General features: G+C 40.6%; 2 protein-coding genes across 2 annotated transcripts; both read right to left on the bottom strand.

The window, feature by feature from the left end:
• Positions 1–1,164: 1,164 nt before the first annotated feature.
• Positions 1,165–1,731, bottom strand: LOC110720245. Its single transcript, XM_021899247.1, has 2 exons — positions 1,396–1,731; positions 1,165–1,284 (listed from the first exon to the last, which is right to left on the bottom strand). The coding sequence occupies exons 1-2, from the start codon at positions 1,729–1,731 to the stop codon at positions 1,165–1,167; spliced, it is 456 nt and encodes a 151-aa protein (XP_021754939.1).
• Positions 1,732–3,869: 2,138 nt separating this feature from the next.
• Positions 3,870–15,859, bottom strand: LOC110720244. The gene is made up of 3 exons (XM_021899245.1): positions 15,467–15,859; positions 4,527–4,840; positions 3,870–4,443 (listed from the first exon to the last, which is right to left on the bottom strand). Exons 1-3 carry the CDS (start codon positions 15,857–15,859, stop codon positions 3,870–3,872), a joined length of 1,281 nt encoding a protein of 426 aa, XP_021754937.1.
• Positions 15,860–22,092: the final 6,233 nt, after the last annotated feature.

The raw sequence follows: 22,092 nt of genomic DNA, 5'->3' as shown, positions 1-22,092 counted from the left end.
CACCTACGACGGTTAAGTTAGTACGTGTTCGGAGTTTAAAATGCGGAAAGTAAAAGTATCTTCTCGGATCCCGAGATCAGATGAATTCTCTGCTGTGGGAGAATATTAAATGATGTAATAAATGAACATGCCCCAAATTGGGGTAAATGTCCCTATTTATAGGATCATTGGGAATTGTGCCCCTACCTAGGTCACTCTGAACTAGATTTGGTGGGTTGCGCCGCTTTTGCGGCTTCTTGGGAAATGGGCCTTGAAGGCCGCCATTCCCTTTGAACATCTGTATGCCACGTGTCGAGCCCTGGGAGGTCCATTTTAGATTCTTCTTAGGGTAACACGTGTCACACTCTTATTGGTCCACGTGGCTGGGGTAAAAATACCTAAATCAATTATACCAACAAATTAGGTTCAAGAACACCTTCAATCTAGCCCCAAGAAAAAATTCCTCAAGCAAGCTTCAAGGTCCGCCAATGGAGAACGCAAAAGTTTCGGACCAAATTTGAAGTAGAAATGGTGAAAGTGATGATTTTGATGGAGATTGAGGGAATTTTGTAGAAATTTGAGTGAAAATTGGTAGGATTTGTGAGATTTGTGGAGTTAGGGTTTGAGAGATTTGGGGGTTTTGAATTCTAGAGAGAGAATGAGCAAGAGAAGTTGAGCAAGAGGAAAGAGAAATAAGGCTCGACATTTAGAGAAACCGGGTTATTAAAACCCAGAACGCCGCGCCCGTGGTTTGCCACCTGTTGCGCTCGCGATAAGTAGGGTCGCGCCCTCTCCTTCCCCACGGTGCGGCATCTATAGGAAGTTTGTTGAGTTCTAAATACCAGGGCACTGCGCCCTCTCTCCTCTATGCTACGCCCGCGGTGACCTGGAGAGGGCTCTCCTAGGCGACTCTTGATTTTAGCCTTGAGACTCACTTTTTCACCTTCTTCTTCTATCATAGGCCAATCCTTTGCTCTTGAAATCCCTCCTGTTAAGATTATAACTCCTTCAAATCTTCATCCACAAACTCAATGCCCAAAGTTCAAATTCCTACAAAAAACACACAAGACAAACAAAAGAACATAAGCAAAGAACTACGGGAAAAATCAACTAAAATCAACCAAAATAAGAAGAAATAAAAGAAAGAAAGGATTGAGATCTCGGGTTGACCATGAGATGTTGTCTTCAAGAGGGTGGCTTAGGATCCATAGGATCAAGCCGAATGCACTCGATCAAACCAACTTCATCCTTGCAAAGATAATGCTTCAAACGATGGCCATTCACCATGAACTTATGATCGCCCGCCTATAACTCAAAAGAACCATAAGGAGTAGTCTTTGATATCACAAAAGGGCCCGACCATTTGGATTTATGCTTTCCGAGAAACAAGTGAAGCCTAGAATTGAATAACAACACCTTGTCTCCAACCTTGAAAATCTTGTTCCTTATGTGTTGGTCTTGCCACTTCTTAGTCTTCTCCTTATATAGCTTTGAGTTCTCATAGGCATCATATCTAAGCTCTTCCAATTCATTAAGCTTAAGCAATCTCTTCTCTCCGTCCAATGATAAATCCATGTTGAGATCTTTGATAGCCCACCAAGCCTTGTGCTCCAACTCAACTGGTAAATGAAAAGCTTTACCATAGACCAAACGATACGGAGTCGTGCCAATGGGGGTTTTGTATGCCGTTCTCAAGGCCCATAATGAGTCATCAAGCTTAAGGGACCAATCTTTCCTTAACTTGTTCACCATTCTCTCAAGAAGATTCTTGATATCTCTATTAGACACTTCCACTTGCCCTTGAGTTTGAAGATGATAAGGTAGACCAACCTTATGATGGACTCCATACTTCTTGAGAAGAGCTTCAAGTTACTTCTTGGCAAAGTGAGAACCACCATCACTAATTAGCACCCTAGGGACCCCAAACCTTGGAAAAATTATCTTCTTGAGAAGCACTACTAGAAAACAGTCAATCAACGACGGAAAAAATCCGTCGGAAAACCCTGAAATTCCGTCTGAAATGCCCATTTCCGACGGAATTCCGTCGGAAAGCATTGTCGGAAGACCTTTTGTAGGTATTTTGCGATATTCCGTCGGAACGGTCTATTCCGACGGATTTTGTTCTGTCGGCGCTTTTGTTGACTTTCAGTGTAAATCCGTCGCAAGTTTCCGACGGAAATTTCCGTCGGAGTGTGATGTGTTCCGACGAAAATTTCTGTCGGTGGGGGAGATGTTCCGATGGAATTTTCCGTCGGAGGCGGGATATTCCGACGGAAAAATCCGTCAGAAAAATAAAAAAAAAAACAGCTCCCACCCCACCTGCCCAGACCACCCCCACCCCCACCCACACCCACACCCAGCGCCACCAGACTACCCCCTAACCCACCACACCAACACTGCCCACCCCACCCTCTGCCCCCCTGACTACCCCCTACCCACCCACACCAACGCTGCTCCCCTACCCCCTTGCCCCTAACCCGTACCACCAACCCACAACCACCTTAAACCACCCACACCAACACTGCAAACCTACCCCCCTTACCCACCAAACCACACCACCCTACAACCACCTTAAACCACCCACACCAACACTGCCCACCTACCCCCCTTACCCACCAACCTACACCACCCCACAATCACCTTAATCCACCCCCCCAAAACCCGAAACCACCAGATCTACCACCTTAAACCACCAACCACCGACCATCACACCCCCAAAAATTTTTAAAAAAAAACAAAGAAAAAAGTCAGAAAAACCGAACCACCCACCATCACACCCACAAACCGAACCACCCCCACCACCAGCCACCACCACCGCACCTCACGCAACCAAAACCCCAACCTTCCCGGAAAAACGAAAAAAAAAATACCGAATTCGAAAAAAAAAAAAACAAAAATTACAAACACAAAAACATACCTTAAAACTTTAATTGAGTTCGAGTTTGGTTTATTAAGGCCAGATTTGACCATGAAAAGTCTAGATCTACACTTTTCATGGTCAAATTTGACCACAAAAACCATTAAATCTTAGGGGAAGGAGAAGGGGCGAGGAAGGAGAAAGGGGAAGGAGAAAAGGGGCGAGGAAGGAGAAAGGGGAAGGAGGAAGGGGCGAAGGGAAGGAGAAAAGGAAAGAGGAAGGAGAAGGAGGAAGAGGAGATCAGAGAAGAACAGGAAGAGAAGAGGAAGGAGGAGAGAGAAAGGGAGAAGATGAAGGTTCCGAATTTCTGGAATTTGGGTATTAGGGTTGAAAAATTTCTGGAATTTTTTTTTTATATAGTAGGACGTTCCGATGGATTTTTCCGTCGGAATATTTAGGTTTTCTGAGGGAATATTCCGTCGGAAATTTCCGACGGATTTAAATTCCCTAGGAAAACTAACTATCCGACGGAATATTCCGTCGGAAGCCTATTGTTCCGAGGGAATTAACTTCCGTCGCAAGATTTCTGACGGATTTTCCGTCGTAACGAACTATTTCTGACGGAATGTTCCGACAAATCATAATTCCGTCGGAAAGTTCGGAATTTCCGACGGAATTTACGTCCGTCGGAACGATTCCCTCGGAAAACGGCCTATTTCTAGTAGTGAAGCTTGAGCACAACCTTATGATCATTGGTGGGGGAAGGAATGGCTTCAATCCACTTAGTGACATAATCAACCGCCACCAAAATGTACAAATTCCCACACAAAGATACGAAAGGTCCCATAAAGTCTACACCCCATATATCAAAAGGCTAAACCTCCAAGATGTTTTGTTAAGGCATTTCATCTCTTTTGGTGATTCCACCACTTCTTTGGCACCTATCACATCTAGAAATGAACTTGTGAGCATCCTTATGCATCATTGGCCACCATAAGAGAGATTGAGAGATTTTTGCCACTGTCTTGTCAACTCAACCATGTCCACCACATGGTAACGAGTGGCAATGCTCAAGAACTCCTTCAATTTCATGATTCGGGACACATTTACAGAGAAGGCCATCTCCGCATTGTTTGAACAAGTAAGGAACATTCCAAATGTATCTCCTCGCTTCCTTGAAGAACCTTTTCTTTTGTTGAGAGGAAAACTCCAGGGGAATGACTCCACATGCAAGATAGTTGGCTATGTCCGCATACCAAGGGATAGATGTTGAAGCTATAGACATAAGAGTCTCAATTCCCATCTCCTTATTGATGGGTACGTCATCCTTGTTTTCAAAAGGGAGCCTAGACAAGTGGTCCGCCACATAGTTTTCCGCTCCTTTCTTATCTCTCATCTCCATGTCAAAATGTTGAAGCAAAATAACCCAACAGATGAGGCGTGGCTTTGCATACTTCTTGCTCATAAGATAATGAACCGCTACATGATCCATGTACACAATGACCTTTGAGCAAACAAGATAGGACCTAAACTTGTCCATAGCAAACACAGCCACAAGCATCTCTTTCTCTGTTGTTGTGTAATTCTTTTGAGCTTCATCAAGAGTTCTACTTACATAGTAGATGACATAAGATTTCCATATTTCCTTTGACCAAGGACCGCACCCACAGCAAAATAACTCGCATCGCACATTAGCTCAAATGGCAAGCCCCAATCCGAAGCTTGCACAATGGTAGAGGAGATAAGAGCTTCCTTGAGCTTATGAAATGCTCCAAGGAAAGCCTCATTAAAGCAAAACTCAACATCTTTCTTAAGCAATTCGGTCAAAGGTTTGGCGATTGTTGAAAAATCTTTGATAAATCTCTGGTAAAAATCGGCATGCCCAAGGGAAGCTCTTACTCTTGTGATGGAAGTAAGAGGGGGCAACTTGGCAATCACCGAAACTTTGCCCAAATCTACTTCAATGCCTTTCTTGGACACTTTATGGACTAGGACAATGCCCTCCTCGACCATAAAATGACATTTTTCCCAATTCAAAACCAAACTCGTCTCTTGAAAAAATCCGGAGTACCCATCCAAAAAAGCAAAAGAAAGGGTGGTGAGAAAGCCTCTCCAACATTAAGTCCATGAAGGGGAGAGGGAAATGATCTTTCTTTGTGTTTTTATTCAACCTCTTATAGTCGATGCATATTCTCCACCCGGTCACCGTCCGAGTGAGATGTCCTCTCCTCCTGTTGGGTTTCTTAGCGTCGAACGCTACGCGGAAGACAAACCCGCCCAAGACCCGCCCCAATAATTAAAGCAATAAAGCATGCATAAACATAATTAAACAACAATTAAGAGAAGGGAGAAAGAAGTAATACCCTTGAAGCGTGCTTCGCTCGTAAACTGAGCTCTTACTTCGAAGCTTAAAGCCTCACAAGTGTGACGGCCTCCAACGGCTCATACCCACGACCCGACCCGAACATTCTTCGCCTCGAGGGTTAGTCGAGACTTAACCAAGTATAAAACTAGAGTTTTACGAACTTAAAGGTTTTCTCAATAATAAGAGATGCCTTTTTGAGTTCCACTCAAGTTGATTTCCAAATGCCCAATCATGGGGTATTTATAAGGAAATGCAACTTGCTCTTCCCATTCATGATCAATGTGGGATAGTTGCATTTTCTACTAATTTATTTAAATAAAAAATAAATATTAAAACAATGCAATCAACAATCAACAAGTGGCATGAGGAGAGGACGGAGAGGTTAGTTGAGGACCATAACCAAAAGGGGGGACCATTGCCTTGCTCCCCAAGGCTTTTCTCCAAGCATTAGTTCCCACTCCTCCTAAATCGGCATTAAGGACAAGGATGGGCTGGTAGCCTGCCTTGCTGGCCAGCTAGCATAGCCAGCCTGCCCTTGCCAGCACGCCCCAGCACATGCGTGCTACTAGCGAGCCACGCATGCTGCTGGGCGCACAGCAGTGCTAGGCGCTAGGCTAGGCCTCACTGCTTGCTGCTTGCTGCTTGGTGCTGCCATGCAAAGGCACGCACATATGCAAGCAAGCACGCTGCGATGGTGTTGTGCACGCACACACTCAAGCCATGGTGCTGCGATGGTGCTGCCATGCGAAGGCACGCACGCACACGAACCATGGTGCTGTGCTAGCTCGAGCTAGCCTAGCAACCACATGGTCAGGCCAATGTGATGCTACGGCTTTGCTCGAACTTGTTGCTTGTTGATTTCGCGACGCTCAGTCTTGACGCCCTAGGCTCGATATCTGACATCTGTGTTCGTAATACTCTAGTGACTCATTAAATCCTTCGGATTGATTCTTCGGTTTGGATCGGCAGTTCGTTTGGGTTCGACCCGAAGGGTTCAGTCAAGACAAAGCTGTAATATAAGTTGTTCACTAATATTACAGATCGGAAGCGACCTCCATCCAGGCATTCCGATCACTTGATCTCACTGAAGAATTAGCTTCCTGATAATTCTGAACCCTCTAACAGAACAGTACACTTGTTGGAAGGACACCATTCCTTTCAATCTCCCACTTGTCCTGCCGGACAAGTGTGCATACATTGTATAGCCTATTTCCTATGTCGCTTAATGTCTCTTCGTGAACTATAAGGTAATATTCCCTATTGTTAATAGGGGGACATTCCCAGACTTGTACTGTAAGCCTCTCTTACTAAGAGGACCTAATCTCCCGAGTGTTCCCGTTATAATCCCTAGTTACAACGGACGTTTGACAACATCAAAGAGACTATTACTCAAACAAGAGAACTTCACAATACTCATGGTTGAGGAAACAGGTTCCGATAGCTATAATGAGAAATGTACTTATGACGTTTTAAATCTCTTAAAGTACTCTCATAGGTCAATCTGGTGCAGTTCCAAACCAGCACCTATGCAAATGATTTATGACTACTGTGTCTTTGCAGCACAAGAAACGGTGTTGTAAATCATACTACACACTAATCTCCAATGGTCATTAATCGTCCATCAGTTAAATGACCTCGATTAGGGATAATTTTCGATTTAAATATTCAATGTTCACTTAACAGGTGTTTCTTTATCCAAGACATGGTCTTGATACCCTGTTTTGAATATTCTCATAAATCGAATGGACTCATTATTTAATTCTAAACCATAATTAAATAGCAATGGAGTGAATGGTAATTTTTGCATAAAATTAATTACCCCATAAATGAATGTTTTCAATATAGTGTTTTACATTAAGACATCTAGTTTAATTAAAACACATGTATAGGGAATTCAAAGCCAATCTCCAACGTGCTTGATACCCATTGCCTCGACGTACTTGTTGTGCTTCACTTGAGGCAGAGGTTTAGTCAAAGGATCGGCCACATTGTCATCCGTTCCGATCTTACAAATTCTGATTTCACCTTCGGATTTCCATTCCCTTATCATGTGAAATCGCCTTTGGACATGTTTGACCTTCTCGTGCTCTCTTGGCTCTCTGGCCTGAGCAATAGCTCCATTGTTTTCACAATAGAGATCTATTGGACCCTTGATGAGGGTATAACACCAAGTTCACTGACGAACTTACGAATCCAAACTGCCTCCTTAGCTGCTTCCAAAGCTGCCAAGTATTCAGCTTCAGTTGTAGAATCTGCAGTGGTGCTTTGCTTGGCACTCTTCCAACTAAACGCTCCTCCATTTAGGAAGAATATGTACCCTGACTGTGACTTGAAGTCGTCTCTGTCAGTCTGGAAGCTAGCGTCGGTGTAACCTTCAAGAACCAAATCTTTGTGGCCACCATTGACCAGGAATTTATCCTTGTTCCTTTTCAGGTACTTTATGATATTCTTGGCAGCAGTCTAATGTGCCTCTCCTGGGTCTGATTGGTATCGACTCATAGCACTTAAGGCATACGATACATCAAGCCTAGTACATATCATGGCATACATGATCGATCCAATTAGCGAAGCATATGGAATCTGATTCATTCTCTCCCGCTCAACAGGTGTCTGTGGACACTATTTCTTGCTGAGAGTTACGCCATGGGACATAGGCAGGTGCCCTCTCTTGGCATTCTCCATGCTGAATCATGCCAGTACTTTGTCAACGTAAGTACTCTGGCTCAATCCAATCATCCTCTTAAATATATCCCTATAGATCTTGATGCCCAATATGTACTGTGTCTCTCCTAACTCCTTCATTGAAAAGCACTTTCCCAGCCAGCCCTTTACAGACTCTAATAATTTTGTGTTGTTTCCAATGAGCAATATGTCATCGACATATAGGACTAGGAATGCGATATCACTCCCACTGACCTTCTTGTAAACACAAGACTCATCTGGATTCTTAATAAAACCAAACTTACTGATGGCTTCATCAAATCGCAGATTCCAACTTCTGCTTGCCTGCTTTAGTCCATAAATGAACTTCTTAAGCTTGCATATCTTTCCAGCGTTGCTTGGATCAACAAAACCTTCCGGCTGTGTCATATACACAGTTTCTTCCAAAATCCCATTAAGGAAGGCGGTTTTGACATCCATTTTCCATATTTTGTAATCGTAATATGCCGCAATCGATAGGATGATCCGGACGGACTTAAGCATTGCGACTGGCGAAAAAGTTTCATCATAATCAATCCCTTGGATTTGCCTGTAACCTTTTGCCACCAGTCTAGCTTTTTATATTGATACATCTTTGTCTGTTTTCAATTTGAAAATCCATTTACAACCGATAGGTGTATAACCTTTGGGAAAATCCACCAAGTCCCACACTTGATTTTCAGACATGGAGTTCATATCGGATTTCATGGCCTCTAGCCATTTAGCAGAGTCGGGGCTTGTCATAGCTTGTTTGTATGTCGCTGGCTCATCTCCATCCACAAGTAGGATGTCCTAATCTTCGGTTATGACGATACCAAGGTATCTGTCCGGTTGAGTTCTTGGCCGTTGCGACCTACGAAGGGTAATAGGGTGAGCATTTTCATTGTCTGTTTGATTCTGACCAATCTTATCAACTGCTTCAAAAGCATTTTGATTGTCAGTTTTATCAAGTTGACATTGTTGCTCGTCCTCTCGAACTTCGTCGAGTTCGATTTTCCTCCCACTTGTCATTTTGGAAAGGTGTTCCTTCTCCAAAAAGACACCATCACGAGTAACAAACACTTTGTTCTCGGATTTATTATAGAAGTAATACCCCTTGGTTTCTTTTAGGTAGCCCATAAAGAAAGACTTGTCTGATTTTGGGTGAAGCTTGTCAGAAATTAATCGCTTGACATATGCTTCGCAACCCCAAATCTTAAGAAACGACAATCTTGGAGGTTTCTTAGTCCATAATTCATATGGAGTCTTTTCGACAGCTTTGACGGAGCACGGTTCAGCGTTAGTGCCGCAATTAGTAGCGCATGTCCCCAGAAAGAGATAAGAAGTTCACTAAGACCCATCATTGATCGAACCATGTCTAACAAGGTTCAATTTCTCCTCTCGGATACTCCGTTCCATTGAGGAGTTCCAGCAGGTGTCAGCTCTGAAAGAATACCATTTTCTTTCAAGTAATCGTCAGATTCATGGCTCAAATATTCGCCACCTCGATCTAGTCTAAGTGCTTTTATCTTCTTGGCAAGTAGATTCTCAACTTCTTTCTGAAACTCTTTGAATTTCTCAAAAGATTCAGATTTGTTCGACATAAGGTAGACATAGCCATATCTACTATAGTCGTCGGTGAAGGTAATGAAATATCGATGACCTTGCCTTGCGGGTGTACTCATTAGTCCACATACGTCCGTATGTATTAGACCCAATAAGTCACTTGCCCTTTCTCCCAACTTGGAGAATGGCTGCTTTATCATCTTGCCTAATAGACATCCTTCGCAATTTTCAAATGACTCCAAGTCGAATGAGTCAAGAACACCTTCTTGTAGAAGTTTCTTGATGCGTTTGACGTTAATATGGCCAAGACGACAATGCCACAAGTAGGTTTGATTCGACTCGATGGTCTTAGCCCTTTTGGCGGTATCATTAATGTTATAAACTTGTTTGTCAAGAGAAAGCACATAAAGACCATTTTCTGAATATGCCTTACCATATAAAACATTACTGAAATAAAATGAACAACTATTGTTCTTAATTCGAAATTCAAAACCCTTGGCGTCCAATGCCGAAATTGAAATAATGTTTTTGGTAACTCTAGGAACGTGATAGCAATTGTCAAGTTCTAAAATGAGCCTAGAAGGCAAAGACAAACTGAGAGTTCCAACGGAGACGGCAGACATCTTTTCTCCATTGTCGACCCGAAGCTCGACCTCTCCCTTCTCTAGCCTCCTACGTATCCTTAGTCCCTGAGCATTGGAACAAAGGTGTGAGCCACATTCAGTATCTAATACCCATGATGTTTTGCTAGCGAAGTTTAAGTCTATAACAAAAATACCTGATGAAGAAGCAACGGTGCCGTTCTTCTTATCTTCCTTGAATTTGAGGCAGTCCCGTTTCCAATGTCCCTTCTTCTTGCAATAGAAACATTCGGAGTCGGATTTGGAAGAGGCTACCTTTTTGTCCTTGCTGCTCTTGGCAGTGTTTGACTTAGGCGGAAAACTCTTCTTTTTCCCTTTAAAGCTCTTCTTCTTGCTAGAGCGCTTAAATGGCTTGCCCTTTCTCACCATGAGCACATCATGCTTTCCCTCATCTTTGAGGGTTTGCTCGGCCTGCTTCAACATACCATGAAGCTTGGTGAGAGTTTTCTCCATGCTGCGCATATTATAGTTCATTTTGAACTGATCATAGCCTTTGTGCAGCGAGTGGAGAATGATGCCATCTCGGTTGAATACCCAGCATCGAGCCTTTCCATGTTCTCAAACAATCCAATCATTTTAAGAATATGCGGGCTAACCGGCTCTCCTTTCTTGAGCTTGCTCTCAAGGATCTGCCTGTGGGTTTCGAACCTTTCAGTTCGGGCCTGCTCTTGAAACATATTCTGAAGCTCAGAAATGATCTCAAAAGCCGTCTCCTTTTCAAAGAAAGTCTTTTGAAGGTCCGGAGACATAGTGGCCAACATGATGCATTTGACATCCCGATTGGCACTTTGCCATCGCTTAAGGGCAGCCTGAGTGACCTCCTCATTGGGAAAGTCGGGCATTTCCTCATCAAGGACGTATTCCTTTTGCTCTTGCATGAGAACAATACACAAATTCCTTTGCCAATCGAGAAAATTTGGCCCACTCAATTTCTCCTTGTCGAGAATTGAGCGTAATGAAAACTGGTTGTTTGAGTTACTTGCAGACATGGTTATACAATTGAAAGAATTTGAAATGAAAAACCATTCATATAATCAATAAGTTTGAAATTTAAAAGCATTCATGCAAATTTTCAATCTTATTGATCATTTTATCCACGCATTAATATTTGTCCCTTTTGGCGAGAATAAAATGATTCCGAGATCCTAAAGATCAAGAAATGATTAAGCATGCTTTGGCTTGTCTTAACATTAAATATCTTAAGGTAAGCAATCCAATTGTTAATAGCTCTAAGCTACTCCCGGTTTGATAAAACGTCGCATCTAATGCATTCTTGACATTTCATCTCTTTTGCCACGACATCTAAGGACTCCTTACTGATATCGTTGAGCTTAACCAAGATCAACTTGTATACCTAGTATACCTTACATTCCTAGGGAAGTAGTGATGCCTCGCTTTGGCGTAGCCCATCACGTACGCGCATTAGTTCGGTAAGTGTTGTTCTTGGAACGACAAATTTTAGCTCAATATTTTAGGGACCTAGGGTTTCTATGTTGGTTGATTTAAGTGAACTTAACTAATCATCGCAACATTTGAAATCCTAGACATGCATCTAACATTTAAATATATATAAGCACAATAATATTTATATGTAAAGCAAAAATAGATGCATTTGGCAACTAGCATGACCCCTTGAAATCTTCAAATCTTCAAGGGTCTTCATCTTGGCTCGTCTTCATCGAAACGCCGTCTTGAGACATCTTCGCCAAAATAAAATTACTAGCTACTACGACTAAGATTAATCTAAATATTAAGGTACAAAAATACTTAACGGTGCGTACCGTTTACAAAAATACGTAATGGAACGCAGTCCGTATTTTCTATCCTAGTCGGGTCCCACTAGTTGTCATTTTCTCAAAACCTGTGAAACAATATATTTCCATTCATCCATTCACTATATGTGAATGGCCCATCCATTTTACGACGAAAAACAAGTAAATTGCACAACACGCAAAAACTAGTAACTAACTTAGGTGGTTAATCCCATTAACACGCCTAATTAAAACTAGTCAAAGTTGTTTAACATATTATGTTTCTAAGGCGCAATTTGTTCAAAAAATAATTCATAAGCTCCCACTAAATTTCGCATCCAACTTAATTAATCTAATTAATTAAGCCGGTAAACCCAAATTTTGTCAAAATTAAAATTTTGCAAGAGCCGGAAAAATCGAGGTCTAACCTCGTTAAAATTTTTAAATAAAATTAAAACAACAAAATTTTGCAAAACCGATAGCCCAAAATTTAAGCAAAAACAACCGACCAACAAAATACGAGAGTTGCGCCTACTGTGCTAGGTGCCAGCATCCACGCCCAGCGTAGCGTGCTACGCCAGCCAGCACTAGCAGCTCGCTATGCATGCTGCGCATGCTAGCTTGCTAGCTGGCGCCTGGCAGCGTATGGCAGACTGGCTGGGGCTTGCTGCCATGCTGCCCAGCAGCTTGCCTAAGCACATCTAGCAGCCCAGCCACGCACCTAGCACAAGGCAGCACACAACAGCCTTGCCACACAGCACATCAGCACTTCAAGGCATAGGCACCCTTGTGCGCACCTAAGGCAGCCACATGTGGGCTGCTAGGCAGCCCGGCTAGCCTTGGTGACGCTTGGGTGTTTTTGCCTCGATTTGCGTGCCGTTTCTCAGGATTTTAATCCCGATTTACGTGTGACATAAAATTAATCCTAAATTTATTTTAGAATCAATTTAGGGCAAAATGAAAATAAAATAAGTCCGACTTAATTAAATTTAATTTTAATGGTGCACAAGCCTAAATCATCCAAAATTGCCCTTTTGAAATAATTTAAGTCTTTCTTTATGCTTTAAAATTGAAGGGCTACACCCAAAATTAATTTAACTCAAATGTAAATTAATGATGAGTTTTGACAAAGTAGGGAGTTGGAAAATGAAACCAATCATACAATGAAAATTTTTCCAACTTTTAACTTGTGTAAAATAATAAAATTACATCTTCCAATATGAAGATTAATCAAGATTTAATCACAAGTACTTGAACTTTAAGGACTTTAATCAACACAATAATGATTAAATCCAAAATTAGTTCAACCATGGAATTTAGAATCAAAGTTCCAACCATTTAAACACTTAAAGATTGGATCTTTAATATACTAGGAACTTTAAAATTTCACATTCACAATAAACATTCACACTTTAATGCAATTGATTTGCATGATTGTGAAATAACAAGTTTATGTGAAAAATTGAACATAACAACTTAAGCACACATTATGACTTCATAACCATGCCTAAAAGGGTTTAAAATTTCTATAGATTAGGGATGAAACAATGCATTTAATCTACCCTTGACATGCATAAATTAATCAAGGCATAAAGATTTAAATTTTTTTTTGTCAAAAACGAAAAACCCCTCGAAAAACATATTTCTAGGAGGATTTTGGCTTCTAGACATCCCTAAAAGAACCCGAAACGATTTAGAACATATATTCCACCCAAAAATCACTATTTTTAGTCGAAATCTGGGTTCGATAACCAAAATTAAAAAAATACGAGTTTTAAAATTAATTAAAACGAGCTTCTAATCCAATTAAAAGGACAACCAGAAACTTAAATCCATTTTAAATCACCATAATTAATTACAAATTGCAATAATTAAAAACCACCTGGCGTTGATACCACTGTTGGGTTTCATAGCGTCCAACGCTACGCGGAAGAGAAACCCGCCCAAGACCCGCCCCAATAATTAAAGCAATAAATCATGCATAAACATAATTAAACAAGAATTAAGAGAAGGGAGAAAAAAGTAATACTCTTGAAGCGTGCTTCGCTCGTAAACCGAGCTCTTACTTGGAAGCTTAAAGCCTCACAAGCGTGACGGCCTCCAACGGCTCGTACCCACGACCCGACCCGAACGATCTTCGCCTCGAGGGTTAGTCGAGACTTGACCAAGTATAAAACTAGAGTTTTACGAACTTAAAGGTTTTCTCAATAATAAGAGATTCCTTTTTGAGTTCCACTCAAGTTGATTTCCAAATGCCCAATCATGGGGTATTTATAAGGAAATGCAACTTGCTCTTCCCATTCATGATCAATGTGGGATAGTTGCATTTTCTACTAATTTATTTAAATCAAAAATAAATTATAAATCAATGCAATCAACAATCAACAAGTGGCATGAGGAGAGGAGAGGTTAGGTGAGGACCATAACCAAAGGGGGGACTATTGTCGTGCTCCCCAAGGCTTTGCTCCAAGCATTTGTCCCCACTCCTCCTAAACCGGCATCAAGGACAAGCCTGGGTTGGCAGCCTGCCTTGGTGGCCAGCTAGCACAGCCATGCCAGCACGCCCGAGCACATGCGTGCTGCTAGCGAGCCACGCATGCTGCTGAGCGCACAACAGTGCTAGGCGCTGGGCTAGGCCTCGCTGCTTACTGCTTGCTTCTTGGTTGTTTCCATGCGAAGGCACGCACATATGCAAGCAAGCACGCTGCGATGGTGTTGTGCCATGCGAAGGCACGCACACACGCAAGCCATGGTGCTGCGATGGTGTTGCCATGCGAAGGCATGCACGCATGCACACCAGAGTGTTGCGATGGTGCTTCCATGCAAAGGAACGCACGCACGCACACACCATGCGAAGGCGCGCACGCACGCACACCATGATGTTGTGCTAGCTCAAGCTTGCCTAACAACCACTTGGCAAGGCCAATGTGATGCTACGGCTTTGCTCGAACTTGTTGCTTGTTGATTTTGCGGCGCTCAGTCTCGACGCCCTAGGCTCGATATCCGACGTCAGTATTCGTAATACTCTAGTGACTCATCAAGTCCTTCGGATTGATTCGTCGGTTCGGATCGGCAGTTCGTTTGGGTTCGACCCGAAGGGTTCAGTCAAGACAAAGCTGTAATATCAGTTGTTCACTAATATCACTTGATCTCACTGAAGAATTAGCTTCCTGATAATTCTGAACCCTCTATCAGAATAATACACTTGTTGGAAGGACACCATTCCTTTCACCTCCTCTCCCTTGATGTTGGTCATTCCACCTTTCTTTGGAACCACGTGAACCGGGCTAACCCACTTGCTATCGAAGATAGCATAAATAATGTCCGCTTCACGCAATTTCAAAATTTCCTTCTTGACAACCTCTTGGAGGTTGGGGTTCAACCTCCTTTGAGGTTCAATTGAGGTAGATTAATCATCTTCAAGATGAATTCGATGCATGCACAAAGAGGGTCTAATACCCTTTATATCATCAATACTATACCCTATCACATCTCTATATTACCTCTAAACAACAAGCAATTTTTCCAAATCAAGACCATTAAGGGTAGCATTGACAATAATAGGGTATTCCCCTTCATTTCCAAGATAAGCATATTTCAAAGAGGGGGGAAAGGGTTTTAATTCTACGTTGGGAGGAGGCTTGGGACTCTCCTCCTTTTTCTCAAGCACAACTTCTTGTCGTTGTTCAACTTCTTCCTCTTTGGGAGCTTCTTCCATGGCCATGACTAGATCTTTAGCTTCTTGTGAGTGGTACTCTTCCTTGCATGTAAGAGCTTCAACCATAGCATCATTCTTCATCATTATCCTTCCCAAGCGATCCAACTCTTCATTCACAACATCTACTCTATAAAACTTCTCAACCATGGGGATCTTAAGCAACTTAGAGAACTCAAATACAATCTTCTCATCGGCCACTTCACTTGTTACGGTGTTGCTCTTGCAATTAATGACCGCCCCCAAAGTTTTAAGAGCTTCACGACCCAAGATCAAAGGAGTGTCAACATCTTCCTCCATGTCCATCACTACAAAGTCACAAGGCACATATATGTGCCCTACTTGGATAGGATCATCCTCAAGCTCACCAAAAGGTAGTTTCACCAAACGATCGGCCAATTGAATGATTTCATTGTAGGAATCATCTCTATGTTGAGTTTTTGAGCAATGAAAAGAGGGATCAAACTAACACTTGCTCCAAGATCGGGTAAGGAACCCTTAGCTTCCATGTTTCCAATTTTTACCAGCAAGGTGAAGCTTCCCGGATCTTTTTCCTTCTTGGGCATCTTATGTTGAACAAGTGCACTCACTTGATGGGAAAGAGTGATGAGATCATCATTGAACTTTCTCTTGTTGGTGAGAATGTCTTTGAGGAACTAGGATTATGAAGGCATTTGTGTGACAACTTCAATGAAAGGGAGTTTGATGTGAAAATTCTTCATCACACTAAGGAACTTTGCAAACTTGTCATTAAATTTACTCTCCGCAAGTCGACCGGGAAATGGGACCGGCCCATCAAGATTCCTAGCTTCACTAGGAATTGAAGTTGTCTTCTCTTCTTTAAGCTTCTTATTCACACTCTCTTCTTTCTCAACAACTTTTTCTTCCTCAACTCCCTTATCCTCACTCACACCCTCTTCTTCACCCTTGTTTTCTTCACTAACCTTCTCTTTTGGACCTTCTGCTCCCAACCTCAATGTGATTGCCTTGCAAGAGTCGGGTTTGATGTTATGAGATGGGTTAGGTTGTGGTTGTCCGGGTAAAGTAGAAGGTGAATTGAAGGATTCTCTTTTGGACAATTGGGCTAATTAGGAGTCCACCATCTTGTTATGGGCCTTGACCTCTTGCATTTGTTGGTTCATAGCTTGGAGTTGTTGAAGAATTTGGGTTTGTGTGGTATCGGGTTGAGATGCTTGATCTTGATTCCTTTGAGAAACATGGTTTTGATAGTTGTATTGGCTTTGGTTGTTGTATTGGTTGTTTCTAGGGTAGTTCCCTCTTGGGTTTTGGTTTTGAGGTGGAGGTGGGTTTCGGTGTTGAGGGTTTGAATTGTAAGATGGTTGAGCTTGTTTGTTCCATTGTTGGGGTTAAGGTGCAAAACCGGGGGGGTGGTTGTCTCTAAGCTACCCCACCTCCATTTCCCCTATAACATCTTGCCTTGTGTTATATGCCGCCACATGCTCGGGGCTCAAACCTCCACAATAAGATGTATCGTGGTTTGTACCACCACAATTTTGACAAGAGAAAGAATTGACTTGTGAGGAGCTTGTCCCACTTTTAACACTCGTGTTCAACTTGGAAAGCCCTTTTGTCGAAAGCTTAATTAGATGTTGCAATTGATTAGCCTTCTCCAATTCATACATCCCACCTTTCTTGGGTGTATTCCTCCTTCTACCACCCTAAGAGTAATTCTTAGTCACCTTTTCAATTGTTTCTTCAACTTGATTTTGGGGTATCTTGATCAATTGTCCACCCGCCCCCGCATCCAAGTTAGCTCTAGACATAGGTTCCAAACCATCATAGAAGAATCGCATGAGCAAGCTTTGATTATATTAATGGTGAGGACATGCTTGTACCAACTCTTTAAACCTTTTCCAAACTTCACTAAGGCTCTTATCCGGTTCTTGTTCAAATGATGCAATTTTCCTTCTCATTTCGTCGGTCTTCTCCTCGGAGATGAATCTCTTCAAGAATGCCTTGACTGTATCCCTCCATGTTGTGAGAGAATTTGGCTTGACTTGCTTAAGCCACTTCTTGGCCCTACCCAAGAGAGATTGTCGAAATAAGTGCATACGAATGTACTCTTGAGAAACTTGATTAGTTTGAATCATGGCACAAAGCTCAAAAAATCTATCAAGGTGCTCTATTGGATCTTCACTTGGAGAACCCGAGAATTGCTCCGCTTGTACCATCCTTGTATATTATATTGGGGATGGATGGTGAAATTGGTTTCTGTGACGGGTAACAAGATCCCACCCATGATTTCATAGTCCTCCGGGTTTCCAAACTCACGAAACAAAATGTCCTCTTCTTGTCTCGTCACTGCTTCACTTTGAGAACTTGAAGACCAAGAATCACTCTCACTCTCAACAATTTCACCAAGACCCCGGGACTCTTCTTGATATAGCCTTCAGAGTTGTCTTAATGTACGGTTGATTTCGTGATCAATGTAATGTGTAGGTGATCCTTGAGACCTCCTTAGCATTCACAAAAGCTAAGCAAACAATTAGCGATGACTAGCAAAAGAGTAAATAGACAAAAGAAAAAGCAACAAATCGAATAATATCACAATAAAAAGTCAAGAACTAGCCGTTTCCCCGGCAACGACGCCAAAAATTTGATGATCAGATAATAGGTCGTTATCTACTACCCTAGATCAAATCAAACAATTTATATTCGTAAACTTACACTACCAAGGTACACATCAATAATTCCAAGCAATTTAAGCACAAAATCATCATCAACTCAAAGAAATATCTAATCAATCATCACCATTATCAAAGCTAATCATGATCTTCACCCCCTTCCCTAGCTAGAAATCTAAGCTGGAGAAGAGAAAATAGCCATCAAATTAAACTACACTAAGCATGAATTCAATCTTAACCAAACGAAACATAATTCAAAATCAAAGTAAATCAATCAAACAAGTAGAATCAAGAAAATAGATGAAGATCAATGCAATCAAAAGCAATAAACAAAACAAAAGGAAAGAGTTAAGAGATTACTAATATAAAGCTTGATTGATGAAGAAAACATGAAATTACTTGCAATAGATTGAAGAAATCTTGATTACAGTGATAAATCTTGAAGATAGGCAACTTTCTCTCTCTAAAATACCAATAGTTTCTCTCACTACAAAGTTCTAATAATATTTGGAAAATTAGATAATTCACAAATTCAAGAAAAATTCTATTTATAGTGCAAATCTGGAAATAACGAACTAAGTCGCGCCATCTCTAGCTGCACCGTGCCCTCTTTCATCTGAGTACATAAAAGAAGACCAAAATAACCTCGCTTGCGACCTGGAATGTCGCGCCCACGGTGGCTGATGGAGAGGCCTCTCTCGACTAAGAGAGGTCGAGTCACAAAAACAAGGGAGAGCCAGACATTAGAGAGATCGCGCCCGCGATGCTTAATGGAGAACCCTCTCTCAGGGCGCGGCCAGCGTTCTACAGGAACATTGGAAGTTTTCCCAAAGTTAAGCTCCGCGCCCGCGGTTGCTTGGACTACTGAGCGCCCTCTCCAAAGTGCCTTCTCTCCTTCTCCATGGCAAACAAAGCTTGTCTTCTGACAAGTTCTAGTCGTATCACCTAGTCAAAAGTAATTCCTAAGTCCTCTAGCTAAAGTAGATAGGGAAGTAGGGTCGAATCCACAGGAAAGCAATGTTCTTTTACTCCTAATCAATTATTATAATCTAAATTATCAAGTAAGCAATTTGTATTGTGTGAATTATACTAATAATTAAACTAAGCAAATTAAATAAGGGAATAATCAATAATAAAAGGTCTAGGGTATAGGTTCACCAATAAATAATACTCCAAGATAAAACATAACAATAAATCATAAATGCATAAATTAATCAGATTATAAAGGGCTTTCGCTACGTATTATAATCACATAATTAATCTACCGGTATTAAATCGCATCTCTCGAATCTTGACCTAACCATTTATAGATTAACATGCCTGTTGAAACTAAGCCTAAACATCAATTCTAATCTCTCGAATCTCGAATTAATATTTCATAACTCATACAATTAAACCTGGCCAAATCTAATTGCATAGCATTAAATCAATCAATAGGATATCAATCAATCATTAATAATCAACAATAATAAATTACCCCTTCATATTATTCATGGATCACCACAACCCTAGAAATAAATCTACTCGCTCATAATCAAACCTAAGCTAAACAAAATAATTAAACTAACAAAACATAATTAACCAAAGCAATTAAATTACTAAAAATAATAAGGGAAGAAATCATTACCAAATTAAATGGAATGGTTGAATTGCATTAATCAAGAAGTGTAGAGAGAATAATAGTATCAAGAACAAACTTAAGCAAAATCTGGAATTAAATCTAATGAGAAAACGTACTCGTCGGTATATGAAAAACGTCATACAATTTAAGCAACCGAAAGTATATATACTAAACTCCTAATACTAATTAAAGAAAAAGCTAAAACAAATTAAAATTCCTATTATAAACACGCGCCCGATCGGGCGAGGCACCGCCCGGCCGGGCGCGCCTTTTTCCTCTCTAATAATGCTTTCCTCGCGACCGGTCGGGCGCGCGACCGGGCGAAGCTCGCCCTTTACTATCTCCCTCCTCGCCCGGTCGGGCACGCCTTTGGGCGAAGCCCTGCCCGATCGAGCGAGCTCCTGGCGAAAGGATTACTCAAGTCTTTTGGGCTAATTTTCTTGGCCCAATAAGATTTTCTCCTTGGGTCTTGAATTACGGTCCAATGCCCGAGCTCTTCTTTTCTTCACCGAGCCCTTAATCACCGGGTTGATTTCTCTAACGCGGCCCTGGGCTCTGGAATGTGATCATAGTAATGCGTTTCCGCTCCAATGCTCGCGGTGGCTCAAATAAGTACGGGGAAATGCTCCAAGTCTGCAATTTCCTGTAAAACAATACCAGAACTACGAAAACACTAGAAAACGCATATTAGTAATAAAAGTGACTCTAAAGAGCCAAAAATACTCCTAACTATGTCCAAGGGACGGGGATAAAATACTACATAAAATGAACATATCATCTTCTTTCTTCCAAAAGCAATAAAAACCTACAAAACAAAGACAAAAATATTAGAAAACACAAGAAGAGATAAAAGAAGAAGAAAAACACGAGAGAAAGCAAATATAACCAAAATAAGGGTAAAATGACTAGAGAAAGCACAAACAAGTAACAAATGAGGTCCCTAAAAAGGGGTGAAATAGCAGCATAAATGCCACTCATCAGTTTCAACCAATCACATGGTGACATATGTCACCTTTACCTATTATAACAGGTTAGTAACCGGTTAGGGACCAAAGAAAGAGAATACACCCTAAAGTTCGGATTATTTAAAAATAATCTAAAGTTGGGATTATTTAAAACGAATACGTTAAAGTTGGGATTATTTTTACCAATTTTTCCTAATACTAATTGAGTAAAGAGTAATTCTAGTAATATTGATCGAGTAACTGCAATAAAAGTATAAAACTGACCGTGTAACACCCGTAATGACTGACCACACCCTATGACCAGCCACATATAAAAGTTAGTATTTTCCTAAATAGTAGAGTACGAAGCATGAAATTTTTATGAGATACTCCCACCATTCCTAATTAATACGTTTTACTTTTTTTTTTTTTTTTTTACTATTTACATATTAATTTTGACCATCGTTTTACTCCCTCCGTCCCATAATAACACGTTGGATTTTTTTTCACTATTCATATATTTACTTTGACTATAGTTTTTTATTAACATAATAGCATTTATCATAAAATATATTGTTAGATAGTTAATTAAATAAAGTTTCATAATATCACCTTTTTTTTTATATAATTTTCAATAATATCTACCTAAGTAAAAATATGGTCAAACTAATGCATCGCATATGTGCAAAGTTTGATCGTGTCAATTATTTTGGGACGTAGGGAGTATCATGAAATATATTGTTAATGGACATTAATATTAAGTTTCATAATAATATAATTTTTTTTTACTAATATTTAATCATATATATCTAAAGTCAAACTAGTGCATTGAAATGTGTGTCAAGTTTGACTATATCAATTATTTAGGAACGAAAGCAACTGTAAAGATAATTATTAAGTGAATAAATAATACCACTAGATAGTGTAATGGTATTATAATTCCTCCCTATGGTATACTTATGTCATAGAATTTCTAGTACTAGTAGTGCAAAAAGAGTTTTATTGGCTAATTAAATTTCAATGATACTAAGCACAAGAATAACTAATATAAAGTATAGTTTAATCTAATCAATCTACCCGTAAGAAAAAAATAAAAAATAAAAAATAAAAAAAATCTAATCAATCTAATCTCCAATTGAAATTTTCTCTCTCATCTTTTTTTTTATTTTTTTAAAGTTAATTTTCTTTTTTACCTCACTTTCCTTCAATCTTTAAACTTCCTTGTCCTTTTACTTTGGATATTCTCCAATTCGTCACTATTGTAGCATTTTCCATCATCATCTTCTTCGTCGCGATTGTGAATCGTGAGATAATTTTGAGTTTTATTTT

This window comes from Chenopodium quinoa, unplaced genomic scaffold (assembly GCF_001683475.1).
Source record: "Chenopodium quinoa cultivar QQ74 unplaced genomic scaffold, ASM168347v1, whole genome shotgun sequence".
Lineage (NCBI taxonomy): Eukaryota > Viridiplantae > Streptophyta > Magnoliopsida > Caryophyllales > Amaranthaceae > Chenopodium > Chenopodium quinoa.
Note: the sequence above shows the minus strand (reverse complement) of the source record. Positions and strands in the feature narration are given on the sequence as shown.